Below are 24203 nucleotides of genomic sequence, written 5' to 3'. Positions count from 1 at the left end.
ATCATAGCAGGACCAACTTCCCAGTGCAACCATTGTCACGGAACAATACTTACTGATGATTTTTGTCAGAAATACATTGCCTACAACATTAAAAACTCCGAATTTCTAGTTCCCTGCCTTCAGAGTGAATTTGAGACAGACAGAGAAGGGAGCTCCTATGTACCTACCCTTTTGACTACAATCCTAAGCAAAAGTGCCCTGGAGTTTCAAGCAAAAAACACAGATGAAATCATTCCAATCACATTCAGTACCACATTTTTCGTTCAACTCACTGGTCTCAATTCTTCTATTGCCAAAAGTTGGAGAGTCAAAGTCCCTGTCACCATGATTGCTGTGGCTACAAATAATGTAGACAAAGTCATCATCCACCAATTGATTGGTAGGTGGTTTCATTGTCCCTTGTATCTCAGCCTTACTTTGTCATTATTTGCAGGTCCCTGCCCACAGATCTTCACTCAGAACCCAGGCATGGCTTTAGAAGCTTCAGGTAAGCTCACGTCATCTTTCTGTTTAAATTAATGCTTCAATCAAATCCAGGTAGCTGTAGTTTACTTGAGCTTCCATTGAAGCAAAAGCAGAGTGAATTCATTGCTGGGAGCAGCTTCAAGCATTGGCAGTAAATATTTAGGTCTCATCGAGCTTACTGATAGCGAAGATGAGCTTGTATAAAGATTGCACTGTCATTATTCATTAGTACTGTAAAATATAATGTCAACTTCATGGTCCAATTTAGTATATACATAGAAATTGAGGTCTATCAAGGTAGACATGGAGAAGGACAACCGAGAAGGGTACAATTGGGTGAATTATAGTCACCTGATATTTCCGTAAGCATCATCTTTTTTTGCCTGCCCACTCAACTTTGCAATCTTTATGGCAGGAAGAAAAAGCTGAAGAGACGAGATTGCTGGAATGAAAAGACGATGGCACAGAGATTATACAGACAGATACAGATAATGCACACTGGATACACATAACATTACTTGATACAATTGTTCTGACCCTTGGATCCATATTACTTACTCAATGGGCAACACAAGCTCACTGTCACATACAAGATTTGTTTGACTTGTCACTTCATTGAACATAGCCAACATCTAAGCATAAGCAGCAGTGCCCATAGCTGCCTGCATCTGCAAAACCTGTATGTTCGGCTAAATAGCCGAAAGCAGCTCAGAGCACTTGGGAGCACTTCCCAGCAGTGAAAGCACCCAGAGCAGGCTTTGATTTTTGCTTTGGGTGCTTTCGTTGCTGGAGAGCGCTCTCCAGCTAGTATCCTTGCTCTGGCGAGTATACATGTTTTGCAGATGTGACATCTCCCACCATTGTTACAATTTCCGCGACAGCCTTTCTATTACATACATAGCCGTCACATCTTTGGAACTGAAGATTGCAACAAGTGCGTCCCCTCAGACCTCCTCACTGCACTCATACTCTCACATCTTCATATCCTTACACTCACACTTACATCCCATCCTTTGCTGCCTTGTCCACATAGCCACAAGACTTGGATACGACCCCTCCTTCAACATGACCTTCAACACAAACATCATGCAATCTTCACTGTCAGTGTTCAACTCTTCGTACAAATCTTGCTCCTTCATCCTCTCACCTACTTTCTTGCTCTCAATTGCTTCCGCCGCTGTCGATTGCCCGCTCGTTGTCTGGAGCACGTGGATCCATCAGGTCGATGAAATGACAGGTCCCTGATGGGGACACTGCATTACATCAGGTCTTTCCTCTTGGTCTCAATTGCAAGGAGATAGGGCAATGACAGATTGCGTTGCCACACGACCATCACACTCTACACAGGCGTGCAGTTCTATTAAACCGAGGTTGACCCAGTGATATGTGATGCTGGGCCTCATTAAATTAGTGCTGAGTGCAGTTTCCGTAATCCTAACCCCGGCCTCATTTGCGATTTTTTTGTGCTGGGGATGTAATAATAATGATTGCCGGTGATTTGACTAGCCGCTATTCCTCTCCACCCGCTTTCCACATTCTGGCTTTATTTATTAAATGATTCTTATTTCATAGGATTACACTGGGACTACAAAGGTACATACTGTAATATAAATACTTATATGATATCTGCAATAAGATTATAAAGACACTGACCATCAATACTTGAGGTTTGGAGAATTAACATTGGCAGAGACAACGAATGTGACAATGGTAACGACCAATGGTGATGACAATGAAAGATGATGGCTTGAACATGAGGGAGTGAAATATGAACATCTTGCTCATCAAAACTGAAGACAGGAAAAACAACAAGAGAGGGTTGAAGTATTGAAATTTGAGTTATTGAGCATAAACATGTTTTGGACGACGTCAACGTTGATGCCAATGAGAACAGGGTATAAATTTGGTACTTTTGATGTAATATTGAGCTTTAATAAGATATTTCGGTCTTTGACACAAGTTTGTGGACTGGTGTTGCGGCCTTGAGGGCCTTTGAACTTACGAGTTGGTGGTATGAGGGAAAGAAAGGATGAAAAATTTCAACTGCGGTATCCGATCATAGATCACATGAGCAAAAAATGTCAACAAGCATCGAGCGCTCAGCGCTCCAGCATTGAGCCCAAGGATGAGCAGGCAGAAATTAAGGCGGGGGACGACCCGGGGATGACGCTGGGTTTATTTTTCATCAATTGAACCCAGGCATCAAAGAATTGAGACTCAACTCAAACAAATAATTTAAACCCAGGCTCACTACCCGCATTGAGACTAGGGTTATACAAAGGTCTGGTTGTGTATGTATCAAATATCCTTTTATCCTTTTTGGAAAATTTCTTCCCATACTTTGCGATACATTAATTTCCAACACATAACATGGTTATGGACTATACAAAATTCCATGGGTGCCACATGAAATGATATAGTCATTATATTTGTTTCATTTCTGTGCCCTATATCTCAGTGACAAATCATGCTGCCAAGAGACACCATACACATTTTGTAGGATGTAGAGTTGTGTCGGCTGTTTTTGTATGATAACCTGCATACTGTGTACCCAAAGTGACTGTGGTTGTGTAGATACTCAATGCAAGTGAGCTTCATGACACCAACATACAAATGAAAAATATTCTACCCAAGCATATCCAACTAGTCCAATCTCTCTGTGGCTTAATGATGCTAAAGAGTTGGGTCAAGTAAAACCATGACCCAGCTGCAGCCTGCTTACTATACAAACTGTATTTGAATGGTGTATGTACCGTATATATTCTACAATGGGGTGTTTGTAGTAATACGTCTCCCAACTGCATCAAGAATAAAAGCAGCCAAGATAATTTGACCAACTATTGGAGTTTGCAAGAACATACCTTTACATTCCTCGGGATTATCAATGTCTGTCTGTGCAATCTTTGGCAAAAGAACCATCCCTGCAATAAAGATCCCACAAAAAAACACTGGCCCCTGGTTATTACCATATCCACCATAACACAGCAGTCCAATGAACAGTGTCGATGCACAGAGACAGACAGGCAGTGTAAGGCTACCTAGAAGTAGAGCTGGCGAATGAATACCAATTCGTGCATCATCAATCTTGTCCTAACCAGGAATTATGAGTTCTTGATCAGCACTTCATATGGTGAGACTCATACTTGGTGCTGATAAATGGTTTCATAAGCAATTGTCCAGAGAATAGATCCTCCATATACTGGAAGAAGTTTATTCCAAGGTACACCATCACCTATGCTTACACTATTCCATCCTATCAAGGTGCCAATATTGAACATCATACCCTATATTCCGAAGTCAGGGAGATACTTGAGAAAGATGATGTTTTTGTACCAATGGAATTGGGGCAAAGCTCATCCACCGCTATTAAAATAAGATGAGAAATAACTCGCAGAGAATTTGAAACATGAGACCTTGCATGTTGGGTAGATGAAATAAAGTGGACAAACAATCAGAACTAAGTGCAGTCTTCACAACAAATCAGTTCAGTGTGAGTATCATGAGTATCTTTGAATTCTAAACTCACGACTTTTCATTGAGATGAACATAAGCAAGACAACAAACAACTGAACTGAGAAGAATAACCATGCTCTTTGTTGTGTAATCGCTCCCCGAGGTAATGGTCGATTCTTCGTCCTGGAAACCAGTTTGTCAATGTCATGATCCAATAGGTCATCAATTGTCATGATCTCAAGGTGAATCAATATTCTTCAAGTATAAGATACCTATACTGGCAGCACTCACCATTGATTTCATACCAAAGCATAAGGGAATGTAGGATGCACCACAGCAAATGGCTTTGTAGCCTGAAAGATCTGGTTGTGCATTGTATGCCATTGCAATTGACCACGCTATAGAATAATTTCGTGAGCTGAAATCATGTTTAAAACATGTGAGTGCTTACCTGTTGGTAACCAGATAGTCCAGAAGCCAATGTTGTTGTGCAGTCGACACAGCTCCCAGCATGCCTGCACCTCATCTACCGTAGGCCAAGAAAACAGACTCAGCACCTGGGACTTCCGTAGACTGATAGTGGACATTATGTGCGTACCTTTGGAGAATATTAAGCCAACATAAATACCTAGGCTGTCACCTAGTTTTCATCAAGCTCAGATCAGTGTCTAATGACAAAACAGATATTGTGCAGAGCCTTGATAATTAAGACAATTTTGGTCCTTTGACCCACTTTCCGTCCATGATACATGGCGTAATATGTATGGTGTCCTTTTGCGGCATGGTTTGGCGCTGAGATATAAGGCACAGAAATCAAACAAATATAATGACTATATCATTTCATGTGGCACCCATGTTATGTGTTGGAAATTGATGTATCGCAAAGTATGGGAAGAAACTTTCCAAAAAGGATAAAAGGATATTTGATACATAGAGTGTGATGGTCGTGTGGCAACGCAATCTGTCATTGCCCTGTCTCCTGTCAGAAGTCTTTGAAATCTGTCAATGGGCACCTCGGGGTGCTGCTGGATGAATTACTAACAAGAGATTCAGTACATTAGAAATGTCAATGAATTTGCTGACCATATAGCTTTTCCATGTGATCACCAAGTCTGAAAGAGGAGGTCCTTGTTCGCACCAAATGGAAATCAAAAGTCATGAGTTTTTATGATGATAGTGTCCCAGTGACACAAATGTGCAGTGCCTTTTGGGGGTTCCGGCACACTGGTTTGCAGCCTGATTCAGAATGATGCAAATGTGCAGTGCTTTCGGGGTTTCCGGTGCACTGCTCAGAGCCACTCCTACACATTGCTGGGTTCAATAAGGATAATCTAATAAGGAGATGAGCATTATATGGTTTACCCAAAGGTTTCCCAATACATTTTACCATTAGTAGCCTGGCAAAATAAGCAGGTATGTCCGGGGTACATCTATACAATGGGTTACTCTGCTCACATTGCCATGTTCAAAGTTTCCCCTATGGTAAAATGCATTGGGAAACCTTTAGGTAAACCATATATTAGCCTTATTGAACCCAGCAATGTGTGTTAAACTCACCCTGGAGTGGCTCTGAGCAGTGCACCAGAGACCCCAAATGCAGTGCACATTTGCATCATTCTAAATTAGGCTGCAAAGGGCTGCAAACCAGTGTGCCGGAACCCCTGAAATGCACTGCACATCTGTGTCACCAGGACACTACCATCATGAAAGCTTGCAACTTTTGATTGTCATTTGGCAGGAAATTTGGTATTGTTGAGTTTGGCGGGATATGTGGTATCAGCATAATCAAATACATGATGGAATCTGTATAGCATATATACTAAATGATGAAAATATGTTGGTGTTCTTTGGTGTGTGATTAGCAGATTTGACAATATATGTAATCATGAAGCATAATGTATTAGGTGTCACTGAGGAACATCTTAAGCTTCTGATACCATATCCAAGCTAGGTCAAATTCATCTCCCTGACAAAAGAGAAAACTTGACGTGCAAAATTTGATTATTTTGGTGTCAGCCAGAGGGTTCGGTTATGAAGCTTGCTAATATCAAAATGACTAATGCGGCACAGTTTCTACATAAATTTGTCATTCTTGATTTGGTCATATTTTATTTATTGACACTTAACAATTGCGGCAGTCAGGACGCAGAAAATGCATGGCCAAGGACAGCTCCTGACATGTAAAGCCATCATATTATTCCTTATGACTCTGATGAAAATGATAAACTGTTTTCAGTAAGTTCAAGTAAACATCCCCAGTTGACTAGTAATCAGAGATCAATATGTGAATGAGCAGTCATTGAAAACCACAGTATGAAGGGCAGTATCACCTCCAACTTCTCCGGGAGTAAAGACTATGCCGTTTCTGTAGAGGGGCAGTTGAGGATGAATGTCATGTCCTGATGGTATCCAAGGCACAGCTCTCATTGATGAACAATACTGGGTGGAAATGATGGCATTAGATGACATTCTAATGTGGTGCCAACTCTCATGCTATGCCCTTTTACAATGTATATTATTCTACAAGGCTGAATATATGAAGACTCGTCCTTATGTACATTGTTCAATGTTTAGTAGTCATCGACTCTGAAAGAGGAGGTCCTTGTTTGTACTAAATGGCAATCAAAAGTTATGAGTTTTCATGATGGTAGTGTCCCAGTGACACAAATGTGCAGTGCTTTCGGGGTTTCCGGCACACTGCTCAGAGAGGACTCCTGATTATGCCCTATGATCCCATATCAAAACTTTCTTATGCTGCCAGGTCACAATCTGGGTCTCTTCCTCAAGCACACTTTCTACATAGAAAGGGAAATGAGGTTTCATATTTAACTAAAATATTCACTTTCAGAGTCGGGGACTGCCATGCAGGGCGCGGCACTACAGCATAAGGTACTGTTTGACATTACTATCCACCGTAATCATACAGCCTATTTTCGAAGGTAGGACTGATTCATGAGTTTCCTGATCAGTGCTTTAGCTAGCTCTGGGATCTATGGAATGGCTGGGAATTACTCATTGTGAAATCTATTTATTTACAAAATGCGGGTGCTGCTAAAGTTGAATGTATTTCGGTGAATGTGAATATCACAGAATTATCACAGAACACCTGGCTTCGGTGCTTCCGGGACCGCTTGTTTCAGCGCCAGATACATCCAATCCTCACTTCATCAAATTTCTGGTGTTCCCATCTAATTTCAGGAGCAAGGCACATATACAATGCACTGCCTAGCTACTTCACCCAGAGGTTTGGCTATATACAAAGTAAATCTGGTACAAATTCTTGATCAAACAACTGATCTCCAATCATCTAGAGTGCCCTGTGTCAGCCACATGATGCCCACTAAAAGCAAGATACATGGAATGTTCTGAACTATAAAATGTTGTATTTCAGTAAATGAACCTACCTTTCCGCAAAACACACAACATGAATTCCGATACCCTCTCAAGTGCAATTATGATTCTGGGACAGGATCTGTGCGTACTCCAACATATTTTCCCATTTATAGATAAAACTTACTTGGAAAGCTCAGCTTTGCGATGAAGGTATGAGTCATTTGTTCTTAATTCTATTTCTTAATCATGAGTAGCTATACTGGGTGGCAATATCTGCTCTGTGGCTCTATGAATATTGCCTAACATTTCATGATGAGGTGAAATTTTAAAGTTATGATTTATTATTATTGTCTCGATTCTAAACTTTTGCAGATTGAATATGCATGGAAAGGAGATAAAACTTTTGGTATGCCCTCACACCAGTATGAACATCCACACATTGAAACTTTTGATTAGTCTTCTATCTATTCATGCTAGTATGTGGCATTTATTCTTATTATAAACCCAGGTATACTGAGCAAATTGTACTAGAACCGTTATCTGTGTCCAATGTTCATTGGCATCACAATGTTTTGTATGTAGACTGACTATGCTTGAGCAGACTGAAGAAAAGACTCATCTCTCAACCCCTTGAAGCATATTTCTTGCCTGGATTTGGTCTCAAAGTAAGCTTTCCTCTCGTCAACTCATTCACAGACCTGACAATTTCATAGACGTGTGTCAAAATCCTCAAGAAGATCTAATATTAATCTCAATACTGTTATTAGTTGTCAGCACTATGGGTTCATGGAAACTCTTGAAACAATGCTCCTCACTTGCCTCTGTGAGATATTCCTGACCTTAAGGTATTGCTACTCACTTTATGTTAAAATAATACCTGCCCAATTATATCCTAGAGTTTATGCTTTGTCCAAATGTCATAGAAGTGTTCTGGTTCTGTCAGGGCTGATAATAGTATGGCAATGGGGCATAGCTGTATATGCAATGTCACAATCTTCGCAAGGAACAGATCAGATTTCATTGTTACTTACTGGTCCTAGTGCTTCCCATTTTGTGGCACTTCCTGCTACTGACCCTTATCACAGTGGGTTTTCCTTATCTGAATATTATTCCATGATCTCATGTCTATTTTGCCTTTCTAGTTTGCATCTTTATATCCACCCTCACAGTGTATGTCAATGAAGCTACTACTCAAACCTATTGAGTCGGGACTAAGTTATTTGTAGCACTTCTTGGGTTGAAGCATTCTTGTGTTTGAGCCTTGCATTTGACGCTCTTGTGTTTATTGCAATCTTATGGATGACATTCCGAATGATGGCTAAACAAAACTATCAATTTGTCCACATCCTGGAGGTTATTCAAAGGGATGGCATTTTCTACTTCTTTGTACTCTTTTCATCCAACCTGCTGTGGTTGCTCTTATTACTGCATGCTCGAGTATGTATTATGTTTATTGTCCTTGACATTATCTGAATGATTTCCTAGGCCTCTCTCAAATTTATCCATAATCAGTGGGTTTAGAGAAATCCGGTATCATGTCAATAACTCACATAGTCCTTCATTATCTAGACCAGCAATGATGTGAGTTTTGACCTTAATTATGAGATACCTTAGCTTGACGCCATTGTCCAGAGTGTCATCCATTATGATAAATCGGATCACTCTCAATCTCAAGAAAGCAAGTGAGAGAGGAAGGCAACCCACCTATACATGGAGTATGAGGACATTTGAACAACAATATGACTTCAACCTTAGGCACAGTCACTACCTCGATGATAGTTATTAAGTAGCTGTGACTATCATCCAGGGAAGGTAGGGCTAGTAGCTGGAACATCTTACCTGTTGACTGAAATCATCTTGATGTTATCCTATTACAAACTTACATGTAATTTTTTTGCATGCATGGAGTGCACTTGTCAAGCCCATGCCTCGGGCCTCCATTCCGCCGCTCGGCATTCCGAAGATCCACCTTTATTGTAATCTCTTCCTTATTGTTCTTTCTCGCTACACATACCCTTTCACTCTAGTCCCTCTTTATTGTCTTTTACTTTTTACCCTGCAGGACTACACGTATAACTCCTAGTAGTTAGTCTGGCGCTCCGCCCCGCTGCGCCGCTCCATAGATATAAATACTGCTTGTACGCTACTGTAGTTCCTCAGTTTAATTATCGACTTAGATTCCCTCTTCCAATCTGTGCTCTCTAAGTCTTCAGGCTCAACGCCTTGAAGTACTCTCTGCGCTACCTTAGGACTAGACGTCCTCTGGCTCGCTCCTCGTCACCGGCGATACCGCCGCTCCGACTTGGCTGCTTCTCAGTTCCTCCCTTCTCTACTCTCGATCTCCGGGGACTAACGGCGTAATGGCAGTGTTGTTAATAACTTCACTACTGTCCCACTCGACCTTCCGCCCTTCGACACCCTGTGGCTCTGGCACGGTTACACGGTGTACATGATCTTAACAGTATAATTAAACTCAATCCGTAACGTCGTACTGACTTATCATTTTTTATGCCTCCGAAAACTCGAGCTCAATCTAGAGCAAACTCCGAAGAAAACACTTTCTTCACCACAGCCCAATCTTTCGCCCCTTTCTCCGAATCCATCTCAGCCATCGGTCAACCACGTCGCCGTAATCGCGGTTTCGGTCCAGCCACAGTTCCAACTACGTCAACTCTTCCTGAAGCCATGGAGGAAGAACAGCAATTTGAGTACAGTACTTTATTCACTAGTGACGGACAACCTGTCCAAGTCCTGACCCCTCGCCGTGGACAACCCCCCGTGGTCGCTCCGGCTCGGGGCCGCTCTACTACTCGAATTGACTCTCCAATCCTCCAAGCCATCGCTCGCCGTACGGGAAAACAACCCCAACGTCATGCTGCTTCTGAATCTCCTCGTGACCCACCTCCTCACTTCAATTTGGATACCGGTGATCACGATGATCAAGACCCTCCTGTCGACCCCGATGACCCGGGCGCCGACAACAATCATGACGACCTGGATGACGATTCCGGCGGTTTACCGCGTGGTGAGTGTCACGAAGCGGCAGAGGCGGAGTGACTAGCGGAGCAGGAAGCGGGGTGACTAAGCCAGGCAGTGAGGCGGAGCGACTAAGCAGGTCAGTGAGGCGGAGCGACTAAGCGGAGCAGAGGCGAACTGGTCCCAGATAATGACAGAGATATATTGAGTATCGTAGTCATAGGTAATAATAAGTAAGCACATACCTGGTCCCAGATAATGACAGAGAGGTCAAGATAAGGGACCAGGCTGTGGAGGGTTGGCTATATATACATAATCTAGTCTGCGAGAAACAACGATGTAATACTGTACAGTTCAGGGGCAAGGAAGGAGGCGGAAGCCGATAGAAAGAGAAGATGGGTCAGGTGGATCAGTAATAGATAGATCAGTAATCGATGGAGATTGACAGCGATGGGATGATGTATTGTACAAGTAAAGGCGTCGAGACGGTGAGAAAGGGAAAATGATAGGGGCTGCGTACTTTATGACATTACCCCCCTCCTTATGACCATTGCCCTCGATGGTCAAGGTTTTGCCGCTGTCGGATGTTTTTTGTGAAAGGCCCGAACAATTTTTGGTGCCCGGCTGAGGTTGGGTGCGGGTTCCCAAGAGTTGTGTCCTGCATCGTAACCTTTCCATTTTACTAGATATTCCAACTTCTTCCATCGTACCCGACTGTCCAAGATCTCCTCCACTTCATATTCCGGTTCATCTTCATCTTCTAAGTACACCGGCTCTGGTGGTGTTGGTATTTCGCCATTGATGGGGTTACCTTTCCATGGATATAGTTTGTCGACATGAAAGACAGGATGAAGGCGGTCTAATGACAAGGGAAGGTCAAGGCGGTAATCCAGAGGTCCGACTTTCTCCAGAATACGGTAAGGTCCTAGCTGTCGGTCTCCTAGTTTTTCACTGGATAGCTGCAGGTTAATGTCCTCCGCACTTAGCCAAACTAGGTCCCCAACTTTGAATTGATGCGCTTTTCGCTTCCCACGTTCGTATCCCTCCTTTTGTTGCTTCTTTCCTAGATGTAAGGCAGCTCCAGCATCCTGTCGCGCTTCTCGGAGAATCCGTATGCGGTCATCCACCGCTGGAATGCCGCTGCGTTGACCAACCGGGATATTGAACAGGGGAAGGTATCCGTAGGTTAACTCGAATGGGGACATGCCTAGGGCCGAGTGAGTCCGCGAGTTAATCACAAACTCCGCCATGGGGAGGTGTTCTGCCCAGTCATCTTGTCGTCGTCCCACATAGAGGCAGATGTATTTTTCCACTTCCTGATTTGCGCGTTCAGTTTGGCCATTGGACTGAGGGCGATATCCGGAGGTTAGATCTGATTTAATGCCCAGTCTAGCGAGGAGGGATCGCATGAGTTTAGCTGCGAACTGAGGTCCGCGGTCGGATTTGAAGTGGAGGGGAAGACCATGGAGACGGAAGATTTCTCGGTAATAGATATCGGCGACACCTTCGGCTGTAATGGAGCTGGTGCAAGGAATAGCATGGATTTGTTTTCCATACAGGTCTGTACAGACCAAGACTGCGTCGTATCCCTGGGAGTTAGGCAATTGTGTTATCAGGTCGACCCCTACCTCTTCCCATAGGCCGGATGGTACATCTAGTGGTTGAGTCACAGCTCGTGGGTGCCGTTGGATCTTCTTGCGGGCGCAAATCTCGCATCCCTCAACGTATTTCTCCACAAAAGAACGCAGTGTCGGCCACCAGAAGTGGGTGCTGACCAGGTCAAGTGTCCCATGTAATCCGGGATGTCCAGCAGTTGGATGATCATGGCATTGACGGAGTACCTCGGTGCGTAGATTGTTGTCTGCTGGTACATATACCCGGCCCCGGTAATAGACCAACCCGTTGTCCTCCTCCCATTCAGCTATCCCATTGGCCAAGCGTTGTAACCCGTGCTTCTTGACTGTTTCCAGACCTTCCAGTACTTGTGCTTCCCATTCTGAGGCTTTCCGAATACGATCCTCTAGGGGGTTCCGTAGGATTGAAGCGGCGATTTTGGTGAAGTGGCCAGGTTTAAGGACGGTCTGTTGCTGATTGTCATCGCTATCTGATACATGATGTACTGCCATACGAGAAAGAGCATCAGCTTGGGTGTTTACTCGGCCAGGACGGTGGATCATATGAAAATCAAACCGTGATAGATAGAGGGCCCATCGGGCTTGTCGACGGGTAAGGTCTTGTGCTGTGCGCCAGAATTCGAGGTTGGAGTGATCGGTGATAATGTCGAATGGTTGTGGAAGTCCTTCCAGGAAATTCCTCCAGTCCTTCAATGCTTCAATGATGGCAAGCATCTCCCGATCATATATTTCATAGTTCCGTTCTGCTGGCTGCATGGATGCCGATCTGAAGGCTACCGGGTGCCACTGACCATCGTCTTGCTGCTGCATGAGGGCGCCTCCCGTAGCAAAGCCTGATGCGTCTACCTCAATTCGAGTGGGCCGATCTGGCGCCCATAGAGCAAGGATTGGTGCGGAGATGAAGGCCTCTCGAAGGGTGTCAAATGCCTCCTGTTGTGTACCAGTCCAGTTAAAGCTGGTATCCTTCTTGGTTAGGTCGTTCAAAGGTCGAGCTATTCTTGCAAAATTTCGGATAAAGCGCCGGTAGAAGTTTGCAAACCCCAAAAATCCTCGCAGTTCCCGGAGGTTGGTAGGGACTGGCCAGTCACGAACAGCCGCTACTTTGACCGGATCCATTCTCACCTCCCCTTCTGAAATGATAAGTCCCAGGTATTCGATCTGTTGCTGTTCAAATTCACACTTCTCTGGGCGCAAATAGAGGTCGTGCTTTTCTAGTCGCGTTAATACTTCCCGTACCACTTGTCGGTGTTCCTTGAGGTCGTTACTGAATATGAGGATGTCGTCTAGGTAGACTGCCACTTTGCCAGCTGCAATGAGATCAGCAAATATCGCATTCATAAGTGCTTGGAATGTGGCAGGGGAATTTGTGAGACCGAAGAACATAACCTTAGGCTCGAACAAGCCCCGAGTTGTTGCAAATGCGCCTTTCCATTCATGCCCCTTCTTAATCCGCACATTATTGTAGCCCCAGCGAACGTCAAACTTGGTGAAATATCGCGCTCCCTGAAGCCGGCTAATGATATCAGCAACTAATGGGAGAGGATATCGGTTCTTCACAGTATACTCATTCAGTTTCCGGTAGTCCTGTACGAAACGGAGTTTCCCATCCTTCTTCTTCACGAAGAAGACTGGAGATGAGATGGGTGACTTCGAGGGAACGATGTAGCCTTTCCGTAGGTTTTCTTCTAGAAAGCGGTCGAGTTCCTCCTGCTCATTCAAGGACATTGGGTAGATCTTTGTCCGCATGGTTGCTGGTGCTCCGGGTACAAGATCGATAGCGTGATCCCAGGGCTGATGGGCAGGTAATCGCTCAGAGGCAGATTCGGAGAAAACCTTCTTGAAGTCTCGGTACTGCTCAGGGACCATCTCCTCAAAGGTTTTAATGGGTTTATCGCGGTTAGCCTCCTCTGCTAGTTGTTGAGAATAAGTGAACCCTGCTGAGCACCATACTTCCTCTGTTTGTTCTTCCAATATCCCCGCTTTCACCCATGCCCGACGCGTTTTGTGATTGGCTCGTATTCGGTGTATTGGGGATTCCTCCGTTGCTGTTATGATTTCATTCTCCTCTAGGTCTGCCTCAGTGTGATTGGGTTCACGTTGGGATCCTTCGTTCAGGAGTTCCTGGATTGGACTATCGGTAGTAGACGCCACTAGGTGAGGGTGTGAAGTCTGCTCATCTTCTACTTCCTCTATATGTACCCGGGGTGGCTTTACTGAAAGTCGTCCCCTCTCCCAGTCAATCTCTGGATTTACCTTCCGTAACCAGGGGAGTCCGAGAATAATATCCTCTCCTCCTAAGTTTGTGATCAGGAAATCCATCCATCGCTCCTGGTTATCCACTGTGAGTGCTAAGCGTGCAAAGTGGGTGATTCGCCCGGCTCGGTTAGGTGTACCATCGATATTGAATACATCAATTGGTTTATGGAGGGGTGTGCAGGTTACGTGATTTCTGGTGGCAAAGTCTTGGTTTAAAAACAGGGCGGTAGCTCCACAGTCTACCATGGCTGCGGTTGTTATACTATGGTTCCTTCCTCTCAGTTTCGCATGAATTCGGAAATGTGGGGAGCTGGAATTTAATTCCCAAATAGATGATATTGTACATGATGGGAACGAGTCATACGAAGAGGTAGCGAACATAGTAAACTGATTATGGGGTACTCTCGGTGCAGCCGGAGCGGGTACCCTCTTTAAAAACCCTGCTGAAAACCAGAGGACGGAGGAGACATGGCATTAGCACGGTCCAACAATTCCCTTATTTGTCCAATTTGGGTGGAGAAGTCCTGATTGGCGGGGCTCGGTGTAGCAGGTCCAGCGACAGGTGTTGGGATTGAGGCGGCAATCTGAACTGATTCGTTTGGGAATAAGGTAAATGGTGCCGCCGTGGCTGAGATCTGCTGACGGCGAGGCTGTTGGCGTCGGCCACGGTCGCGACTAAGTCCCATGAACTTGTCCTGACAGACGGATTCTAGGTGTCCCCGGCGTCCACAGTATCGACAGGTAGTCTCCTTGTGTGGGCAATTCTGCTTAACATGGCCTTGAGCTCCACAACCAAAACATCGTCCGCGCATACGGGCAAGGAAGGCCTCCCTGCTATTCCCAGTGCTGGTATGAGTAGCATCAATGTCCATGGCGTGAGGGTCGGCAGGGGTAATGTGAGCGGTGTGTGCGGGAGCGTGTCCGGTGTTTCGGCCGGTCATGGTGGGATCATGCAGGTAGACATCCACCGATATGGCTCGTTTGATTGCCTCTTTCAAAGTCGGAGCGATTCCTTGGGCGATGTTTACGATGATAAGGTGTTGTCGGATCTCCGGAAGTAAGGCGGTGAAGAAGCGTTCCCGTAAATCAATATCAGACATTTCAGTCCGATCTCCGATATCCTTGAACTTCTGGGCAAATTCTGCAACTGTCTGCCCTTTACTTTGTCTGAGGTTCTTGATCTCGCTACGGGCTTCCATACCTGGGTCCATTGGTTCAAACCGCTGGCTAAATTCCTTCAAGAACGTATCCCAGTTTCCTCCGAAAGGGGGATTCTCTGCACTGAAGTGTAACAGATGGGGAGTTGCCCAATCTCCAGCACTTTCTGTGAAGAAGCCCAGGGCGGACTTGATAAGTTTAACTTGGCTCTTGGCGAGATCCGGTTGTTCTGACGCCCAATTTTGGAACTGAGCCATGAAGCAACGAGCTTCAGCACCATCTTTACCCTTGAAGACCTCGGGTTTGTTCATGCTTGACTTGGATGATGAGCGTTCCTCCATCGCTGTAGCAAGGCTGGCTACTTGTCTGATGAGCTGAGCCATGAGATCCTCAGCAGAGGTATTTGGGGCAGGCGGGACAGGAGTCGACATGATGGGAGTAGGCAATCGGGGTTGGGGAATTGGCAGGAAGGTTATATTGCTCACAGTGAGTGGCTCTCGGATCGAGTTCGAAAGGGCGTTGGGGCAAGGTTGAGACTGGCAATCGCGCCAAGTATCGTTGTTGTTGTGGGCGTGAGCTTGGTCTCTGGGGTCAAGTGCATGTGGGAGTGTGGAGCAGTCTATACTGGCAGCAGGTGTTTCAGAATCGGGCGGGACTGGGGAAGACGTGGTGTCTACGGATCCTGCAAGGACAACCTTATCGGTAGGCTGTCAGTGCAGTAATGGATCTTGACCTAATGTCACGAAGCGGCAGAGGCGGAGTGACTAGCGGAGCAGGAAGCGGGGTGACTAAGCCAGGCAGTGAGGCGGAGCGACTAAGCAGGTCAGTGAGGCGGAGCGACTAAGCGGAGCAGAGGCGAACTGGTCCCAGATAATGACAGAGATATATTGAGTATCGTAGTCATAGGTAATAATAAGTAAGCACATACCTGGTCCCAGATAATGACAGAGAGGTCAAGATAAGGGACCAGGCTGTGGAGGGTTGGCTATATATACATAATCTAGTCTGCGAGAAACAACGATGTAATACTGTACAGTTCAGGGGCAAGGAAGGAGGCGGAAGCCGATAGAAAGAGAAGATGGGTCAGGTGGATCAGTAATAGATAGATCAGTAATCGATGGAGATTGACAGCGATGGGATGATGTATTGTACAAGTAAAGGCGTCGAGACGGTGAGAAAGGGAAAATGATAGGGGCTGCGTACTTTATGACAGTGAGCCCGGTGACCTCAGTGGACCTGGCGGTCCCGGTGGTCCCGGCGGACCTGGTGGTCCTGTTGGACCTGGTGGACCTCGTTCCTCCAACTCTCCTGACATCCCCAACGAGCAACGTGCTATGTTGGATCTCCTCTCGGGGTTTAAGGTTTCTATGGAAACCCTCAGTTCTGTTCTCGCCGCACTCGGCCGTCCCTCTGACAGCTCTGAATCCAAGAGCAAGGTCAAGGAGCCCGAGGTATTCGACGGTTCGGACCCCCGAAAACTCAAAACATTCTTCGTCAATCTCGCCCTGGTCTTCAATGACCGTCCCAAGTACTTCACCGACCAACGGAAGGTGAACTACACTCTCTCTTATCTCAGTGGGTCAGCCAAAGAATGGTTTGTCCCTGATATCCTCGATCCGGATCTCGACTCGCTGCCGGCCTGGACGTCGTCCTTCACGGCCCTTGTAAAGGAGCTACAGGACAATTTCGGCATTTACGACGTGCAAGGCGAGGCCGAAGATTCTCTCGGTAATCTGAAGATGAAGGAAACCGAGAACATCCGGAAATACAACATCCGGTTCAACACCCTGGCTGCTAGTACCAACTGGGATTCTGCTGCCCTGAAATGGGCTTATGGACAATGTTTAGCTGAATGCATCAAGGACGAAATGGCGCATTTGCCCAAACTGGCAACACTCGCCGATTATTGTCAAGAAGTTCTTCGTATTGACAATCGTTATTGGAAGCGCGAAGAAACCAAGAAGCGTGAGGCTGGCAAGCCTTTTATTGCTCGGAACCCAAAGAAGGGTTCCTCGGACTTCAAGACTGGTTCTACTAACCAGCAAAACAATTTTCAGCCTTCGGGCTCTTCGGCGCCGCTCACGCCGAAACCTAAACCCTTCTCTGGTGGTAAGCCTAACAACAATGGTAAGCCCCAGAACTCTTCGAATTCCGGCCAATCCGGCGGTCAGCGCCCCGCGTTCAACCATCTAGGAGCAGATGGTAAAGTACTTCCCTCCGAACGGGAAAGAAGGATGAAGAACAACCTTTGTCTCTTCTGCGGTGGTAAGCATCAGATTGCCGACTGCAACAAGCGAAAGGCCCGGGAATCGAAGGGCCGCGCTGCCGAGGTTGAAGAAACCCCCGAAGCAACCATTGAGGTTGTTGAAGAGGATTCGGAAAACTAATCCGCAGCTCTTGTTCCCCGGTACGAACTGGGAGCTGCGTTGATCAGGTTCGTACCTCACCTGGGGAGTTATATCTCAACACGTCCGCTCTTTCCTCTATTGAACGATCTCTTGTAATATCTTTGACTACTGAATTTCCGTTATCCGATTCGGCCGCGCCGGCCGAACCCATCTCTGCTCTTCTTAAATTTCCTACTCTTGTTGATTCTGGTTCTACTGACTCTTTCATCGATACTCGTTATGTTTCTCAAAATTCCATTCCTACGACCAAAATCTCTCCTGTTAATCTTCGTCTTTTTGATGGTTCATTATCTTCTAAACCCATTACCGATATGGCGAATATCGCCGTTCGGTTCCCTTCCGGCGAGCTGCTTCTATTACCCTTTTATGTTACACATTTAGATTCATCCTGTAAAGCAGTATTAGGTTACAGTTTCTTATCCCGCTACAATCCGTTGATTGACTGGGCATCTCGAAACATTACGTTCCGTAACACTTCACATTTTGATTCTCCACAGACGTCTGTGCCTTCTGCTATCAACACTGTTGTTGCAAAGGTCGCTGTTCCGCTACCGGAACCTTCGCCGTCGGTTTCACCGACAATTCTGGAGACCCCTCCTGGGGACTCACCTCACTCTCGCTCTCGGACTTTACGGGCCAAGCCCCTTTCGTCCAAATTTCCCTTTGAACCCATCTATTCTTATCCTACGGTCTCTCAATTTGCTGCTCAACTGGAAACTCCCGAGGTCGACATTGCACTCGTCAGTGCTGCAGTCTTTAACAGGGCTTGCAAGGACGCTGGTATGGAACCCATTCTCCTTCGTGCTATCCACTCTGAGGTCGTGGCCCGCGCCGCCGACCGCTCTTCCACCGCTCCTACTGTCCCTCCACTTCCTCATTCTATCCCAGCAGAGTATGCTGAGTTTGCAGACGTCTTTGACGAGATTGCTGCAGATGCACTTCCTGAACACAGCCCTCACAACCTGAAGATTGACTTGGAAGAGGGCGCTTCACTGCCTCTCGGCCGTATTTATCCTTTGTCTGAAAAGGAGCTAGTCGCCCTTAAAGACTTTATTGACAAACAGCTGGCTACTGGTGCCATCACCCCATCATCCTCTCCTCACGGTGCTCCGGTCCTTTTTGTCCCGAAGAAAGACGGCAAACTTCGCCTTTGCGTCGATTTCCGTGGACTCAATCGTATCACCAAAAAGGATCGTTACCCACTCCCACTCATATCAGATCTCCTCGACGCTCCGAAAAGAGCTAAAATATACACCAAATTGGATCTCGCTCACGCTTATCATCTGGTCAGAATCGCTGAAGGTGACGAATGGAAGACCACCTTTCGGACTCGCTACGGCTCTTACGAATGGAAGGTCATGCCGTTCGGCCTTACGAACACCCCTGCGGCTTTCCAGCGGTTTGTTAATGACATCTTCTCTGACATGCTCGATGTCTGTGTTATTGTCTATCTTGACGATATTCTAATCTACTCTGATACGCCAGAAGAACACTGAGAACACGTTAAGGAGGTTCTTCGGCGGTTACGGAAACATCGGCTTTACGCCAACCCCGACAAGTGCGAATTCAATATGGATACTGTTGAGTATTTGGGTTATATTCTTTCTCCCGACGGATTGACTATGTCCAAGGAGAAAGTTCAGACAGTTCTAGAGTGGCCGGTCCCGAGGAAGGTTAAGGACATTCAGTCCTTCTTGGGTTTCGCAAATTTCTATCGTCGTCTTATTTATAATTATAGCGATATCGTTGTGCCGATGACTCGGCTTACCCGAAAAGGCGCTCCCTGGATCTGGGACAGCAGCTGTCAAGAGGCCTTCGAAAACCTCAAAATCGCTTTTACTTCTGCGCCGATACTGGCCCATTGGGAGCCGAATCGCCCACTTATCGTGGAGACCGACGCTTCCGATTACGCCATTGCGGCTATTCTTTCCATCCAATATGCTGACGGTGAAATTCATCCTCTAGCCTTCCTTTCCAGAACGCTTCATGCGGCGGAACTCAACTACGATACACACGACAAAGAGCTACTGGCCATCTTCGAGGCCTTTAAAGCTTGGCGTCATTATCTGGAAGGTTCGGGTGATCCGGTGGACGTCGTCACCGATCACAAGAATCTTGAGTATTTCTCTACTACCAAGGTTCTTACACGCCGACAGGTCCGATGGTCAGAATTTTTACATCAATTTAATATGGTCATTCGCTTCCGACCGGGGAAACTCGGCGAGAAACCTGATTCGATAACTAGACGCTGGGACGTCTACCCTAAAGAGGGGGATATCGGCTACGCCCAAGTGAACCCTCATAACTTTCGCCCTATCTTTACTAACGAACAACTCACTGCGTCTCTTCGAGCTACCTTCCTGGAAGGCCCCGTTTTACGAGCCTCGATTATCATGGATATCGAAGCTCTACACCAAGCTATCATTCTCGCCCTTCCCGCCGATCCAAGCTCCGTTGCTGGTTTGGAACTTGCTAAAGATCCTTCCAATGAACGTTGGAGCTTAGGTAGTGACAAGCTACTACGCCTTGATGACCGTATTTATGTTCCTAATCACGGCGACCTTCGCCTTCAAGTCCTTCGTTATTTCCATGATCATCCACTCTCCGGCCATTTCGGCCAGAACCGCACTCTAGAAGCTGTACGTCGTCAATACACCTGGCCCAAGGTCAGAGACTTTGTTCGTGACTACGTTACCTCTTGCACTATCTGTGGTCGCAATAAGCCCCGCCGTCACCGGCCTTACGGCTTGTTGAAACCTTTGCCGGTTCCGGTCCGACCCTGGGACTCCATCTCTATGGACTTCATTGAGCAACTGCCAATGTCGAATGGCTATACAGCTATCCTCGTCGTCGTGGATCGATCTTCCAAACAGGCTATATTTATTCCAACTCACGACACCATTACTTCCGAACATCTAGCTGAGCTTTTTGTTATTCACGTTTTCTCTAAGCATGGTGTTCCTAATCATGTTACTTCCGATCGTGGTTCCGAATTTGTTTCGGCGTTCTTCCGGGCTCTCGGTAAAGCGCTCTCTATGGAACTTCACTATACCTCTGGATATCATCCGGAAGCCGATGGGCAGACCGAGCGTGTCAATCAGACTCTCGAGCAGTACATCAGGATCTATTGCTCCTACCAACAGGATGACTGGTCGCCTTTACTCCCGATCGCCGAGTTCGCCTATAACAACGCTCCCAATGCTTCCACTGGTATTACTCCATTCTTCGCTAACAAAGGATACCACCCAAATATCACCGTTCGGCCCGAGGTCGACATGAAGTCTGATCTAGCCAGAGACTTCGTCGTCAATCTCGATGAACTCCACGTCTTCCTTCGAGAGGAAATCCTTTTAGCTCAGTCTCGTTACAAGGAACAAGCTGACAGAAAAAGAATCTCGCACCCGGAGTTCCCGATCGGCTCCGAAGTATTCGTTCTTGCTAAGCACATTCGTTCTACTCGTCCTACTGAAAAATTCTCAGAAAAATATCTTGGCCCTTTCAAGGTCATCAGTCGACCTGGTACTTTGTCTTATGAGCTCAAGCTCCCAGACTATCTTTGCCGAATTCACCCGGTATTCCACGTCTCACAGCTGGAGCCGGTTACGCCGAACCCGTTCCCGAATCGTACTCAATCTCCTCCACCTCCAATTGAAGTTGATGGTGAAGAGGAGTACAACGTTGCCGAAATCCTCGACTCCAAGCTGGACAGAAGGTATAAACGTTGTCCTCTACGTTATTACATTCGGTGGGCCGGTTACGAAGGTACTGATCTCTTGCTGCTGATGAATTACATGCTGACGAACTTGTACCGGCGTTCCACGCCCGATACCCTCACAAACCTGGACCTTGATCACAAAAAACCATTTTATTCCATTTCCCTTTTTCGCCGCGCTCCGCCGAAGTCTACTTTGTGCGTTTAGAGGATAAACACGATGATAGCAAATTGAGTGTTTATCTCTTTCTCTTAATTGCTTACATTCTCCTTCTATCTACTATTTCACTTATATTTCTTTCACACTTAGACTAATTACACTTCGTACTAATTACTTCTTACGCCGCTTCGCGGCCCATTCGCTTTCCGATTTCAAAATCGAGTTAACATTTTTATATATACAAAGTCCAAAAAACAAAATTATATAACGAAGGCAGGGCAACAAGAAGAGTACAAGAAGATGGCCGAAGGCCGATGTCCGATGTCCGATGTTACTCTACTCCGCTCTCTCCTTCCCTTTCTCCGACCGGGCCTTCTTCGGCGCCGGTTCTCCCTCTTCCTCTACTTCCTCCTCTCCTTCTCCATCCTCTTCTTCTCCCATCCTCCTATCCTCTTCTTCCTCCTCACTATCCACAACCCTTCTCCTCTTCTTCGGCAGCCGCGAAGGTCCTGGTTCCGGCATCTCCGGTGGCATTTTCCTCCTTCTCGCGGCGTCCGTCATCAACCAGTCCAACTTGCGGTTGATATGGCGGTTGTAGGTGTTGTCCTTCAACTGGCCCTCTCGAAGCTGCCGGTTGTCTGCCAGCAGCTGAGCCATCTGGCTCTCCAAGATCGCCAGGCGCTCGCCGATCGGTTGTCCTCCCCCCTCTCGCTTCACCGTCGAAGGCCGCCCGGAGTACGAGCATCTGACCTTAGCGTCGTGACAGGGCTTGCAAATAATTGAACTCCTCTTGCCAGCCTGCATCTGGCAAGGGATCTTCTTGTTCCTGCATCGTTCGCAGGGAACTCGCTCATCGTCGTCTTCATCGTCATCATCTCCGCCATCTCCGCCATCGTCCGGATCTCCGCCGCTAGCCTAAAAAACTTAGAGTTAGTAAGTCGGTGAGGATATGGCAGAAATCACTCACCTCCATCCTCTGTTTGCCCTTGGCTTTCCTAACCACCCGAGGAACTTCTACTTCCACTCGACGAGCGGAAGTAGATGCTTCCCCTGGGGAAGGGCCCCAGCGGTTTCGCGCTGCCGCGGCTGCCGCAATCCTCCTTCTCTTCTCCGCTGCCTCTTCCTCCAATCTTCTGGCATTGGCGGCCCGCTCGGCGACCTCTTGCCTCTGCCTCTCCTCCTCTGCTTTCTGTCTAGCTTCTTCCTCCGCCTTCCTTTTTTCCTCCTTCCTCTTCCGGTTCTTCTCCCTGGTGAGTTGCAATTGGAGCTCGAGCTCCCGTTCCTCGTCAGAGGGATCCGGCGTTGAAGGGCGAGTTGGGGCCGGGGGCGAAGTTGGATGGGCGCCGGTGACCGAAATCGAGCCGACGGTAGTGGTGGTTCTGGTGGTGGTGCGACTAGAGGACATGTGTAGACTTGGAGTTTTGGGAACTTGGCCATAGCGGCAAAACCTGGCCCTTTTTTTATAGGGTCAAAACTGCGCACGGACCAGCAAGACATTTTCTTCGAGTTGTACTCGGTTTACGGTGTACCGAAAATTTTCTTGGATGACTAACGATAATCCCCAGCACCAACGGCTTTTGAAAATTTTCCTGCTGACTGACGGGCCAAATTCCCGATGCTGACGGCCTTTAAAATTTTTCCTTGTTGACCAATCAACTCCCGGTATTAATGGCTTTCGAGGGCTCAAGCCTAAGAGGGGGATACTGTCAAGCCCATGCCTCGGGCCTCCATTCCGCCGCTCGGCATTCCGAAGATCCACCTTTATTGTAATCTCTTCCTTATTGTTCTTTCTCGCTACACATACCCTTTCACTCTAGTCCCTCTTTATTGTCTTTTACTTTTTACCCTGCAGGACTACACGTATAACTCCTAGTAGTTAGTCTGGCGCTCCGCCCCGCTGCGCCGCTCCATAGATATAAATACTGCTTGTACGCTACTGTAGTTCCTCAGTTTAATTATCGACTTAGATTCCCTCTTCCAATCTGTGCTCTCTAAGTCTTCAGGCTCAACGCCTTGAAGTACTCTCTGCGCTACCTTAGGACTAGACGTCCTCTGGCTCGCTCCTCGTCACCGGCGATACCGCCGCTCCGACTTGGCTGCTTCTCAGTTCCTCCCTTCTCTACTCTCGATCTCCGGGGACTAACGGCGTAACGGCGGTGTTGTTAATAACTTCACTACTGTCCCACTCGTCTTCCGCACTTAGACACCCTGTGGCTCTGGCACGGTTACACGGTGTACATGATCTTAACAGCACTACACAATGTTATAAGCATAAGATATCTGACTTGAGTTGACACAGAAATTTGAACATTGTGAACCATTCCTTTTACATCTTACTCCACTAATCTGCCAATGGTTCTGTGAAGAAAGAACTAGATGTTGAGCTTTATCTGAGCTTATACACCTGGACAGTCAATATCATAATATCAACAATTATGTGTGCTCAATGGCACTAATTTACCAACTTGTATATTCACTTTGCAGTCACATTTTCCCTTTGGAGGAGTCCCTAAATGGATATTGAGGATTATTGCCAAGTAATTACAGGACAACCTAATCATAGGACTGCAAAACTTTAGCTGAAGGACACAGTAAACTTGCCATTAATCTAAGCTTGACACTAGGCTTAGAAAAACCTCATGAACCAT

At 46.6% G+C, this 24203-nt stretch overlaps 2 protein-coding genes across 2 annotated transcripts; one reads left to right on the top strand and one right to left on the bottom strand.

The window, feature by feature from the left end:
• Positions 1 to 3228: 3228 nt before the first annotated feature.
• On the bottom strand, positions 3229 to 4505 carry C8R40DRAFT_1046363 (UbiA prenyltransferase family-domain-containing protein; the record flags this gene model as incomplete). The annotated part of the gene is made up of 7 exons (XM_046224363.1): positions 3229 to 3555; positions 3609 to 3749; positions 3799 to 3828; positions 3879 to 3933; positions 3988 to 4154; positions 4210 to 4316; positions 4370 to 4505. The coding sequence occupies 7 exons, from the start codon at positions 4503 to 4505 to the stop codon at positions 3229 to 3231; spliced, it is 963 nt and encodes a 320-aa protein (XP_046086092.1).
• A 2837-nt stretch (positions 4506 to 7342) lies between these two features.
• On the top strand, positions 7343 to 9037 carry C8R40DRAFT_1069887 (uncharacterized protein; the record flags this gene model as incomplete). The annotated part of the gene is made up of 13 exons (XM_046226172.1): positions 7343 to 7392; positions 7449 to 7461; positions 7506 to 7568; positions 7624 to 7657; positions 7729 to 7825; positions 7853 to 7916; positions 8026 to 8096; positions 8148 to 8335; positions 8394 to 8421; positions 8478 to 8688; positions 8737 to 8762; positions 8821 to 8832; positions 8884 to 9037. 13 exons carry the CDS (start codon positions 7343 to 7345, stop codon positions 9035 to 9037), a joined length of 1011 nt encoding a protein of 336 aa, XP_046086091.1.
• Positions 9038 to 24203: the final 15166 nt, after the last annotated feature.

The sequence above is a fragment of the Lentinula edodes genome, assembly GCF_021015755.1.
Source record: "Lentinula edodes strain Le(Bin) 0899 ss11 chromosome Unknown C8R40scaffold_19, whole genome shotgun sequence".
Taxonomy (NCBI): Eukaryota; Fungi; Basidiomycota; class Agaricomycetes; order Agaricales; family Omphalotaceae; genus Lentinula; species Lentinula edodes.
The sequence above is the reverse complement of the archived record's forward strand: the minus strand, read 5'-3'. Positions and strand labels throughout refer to the sequence as shown.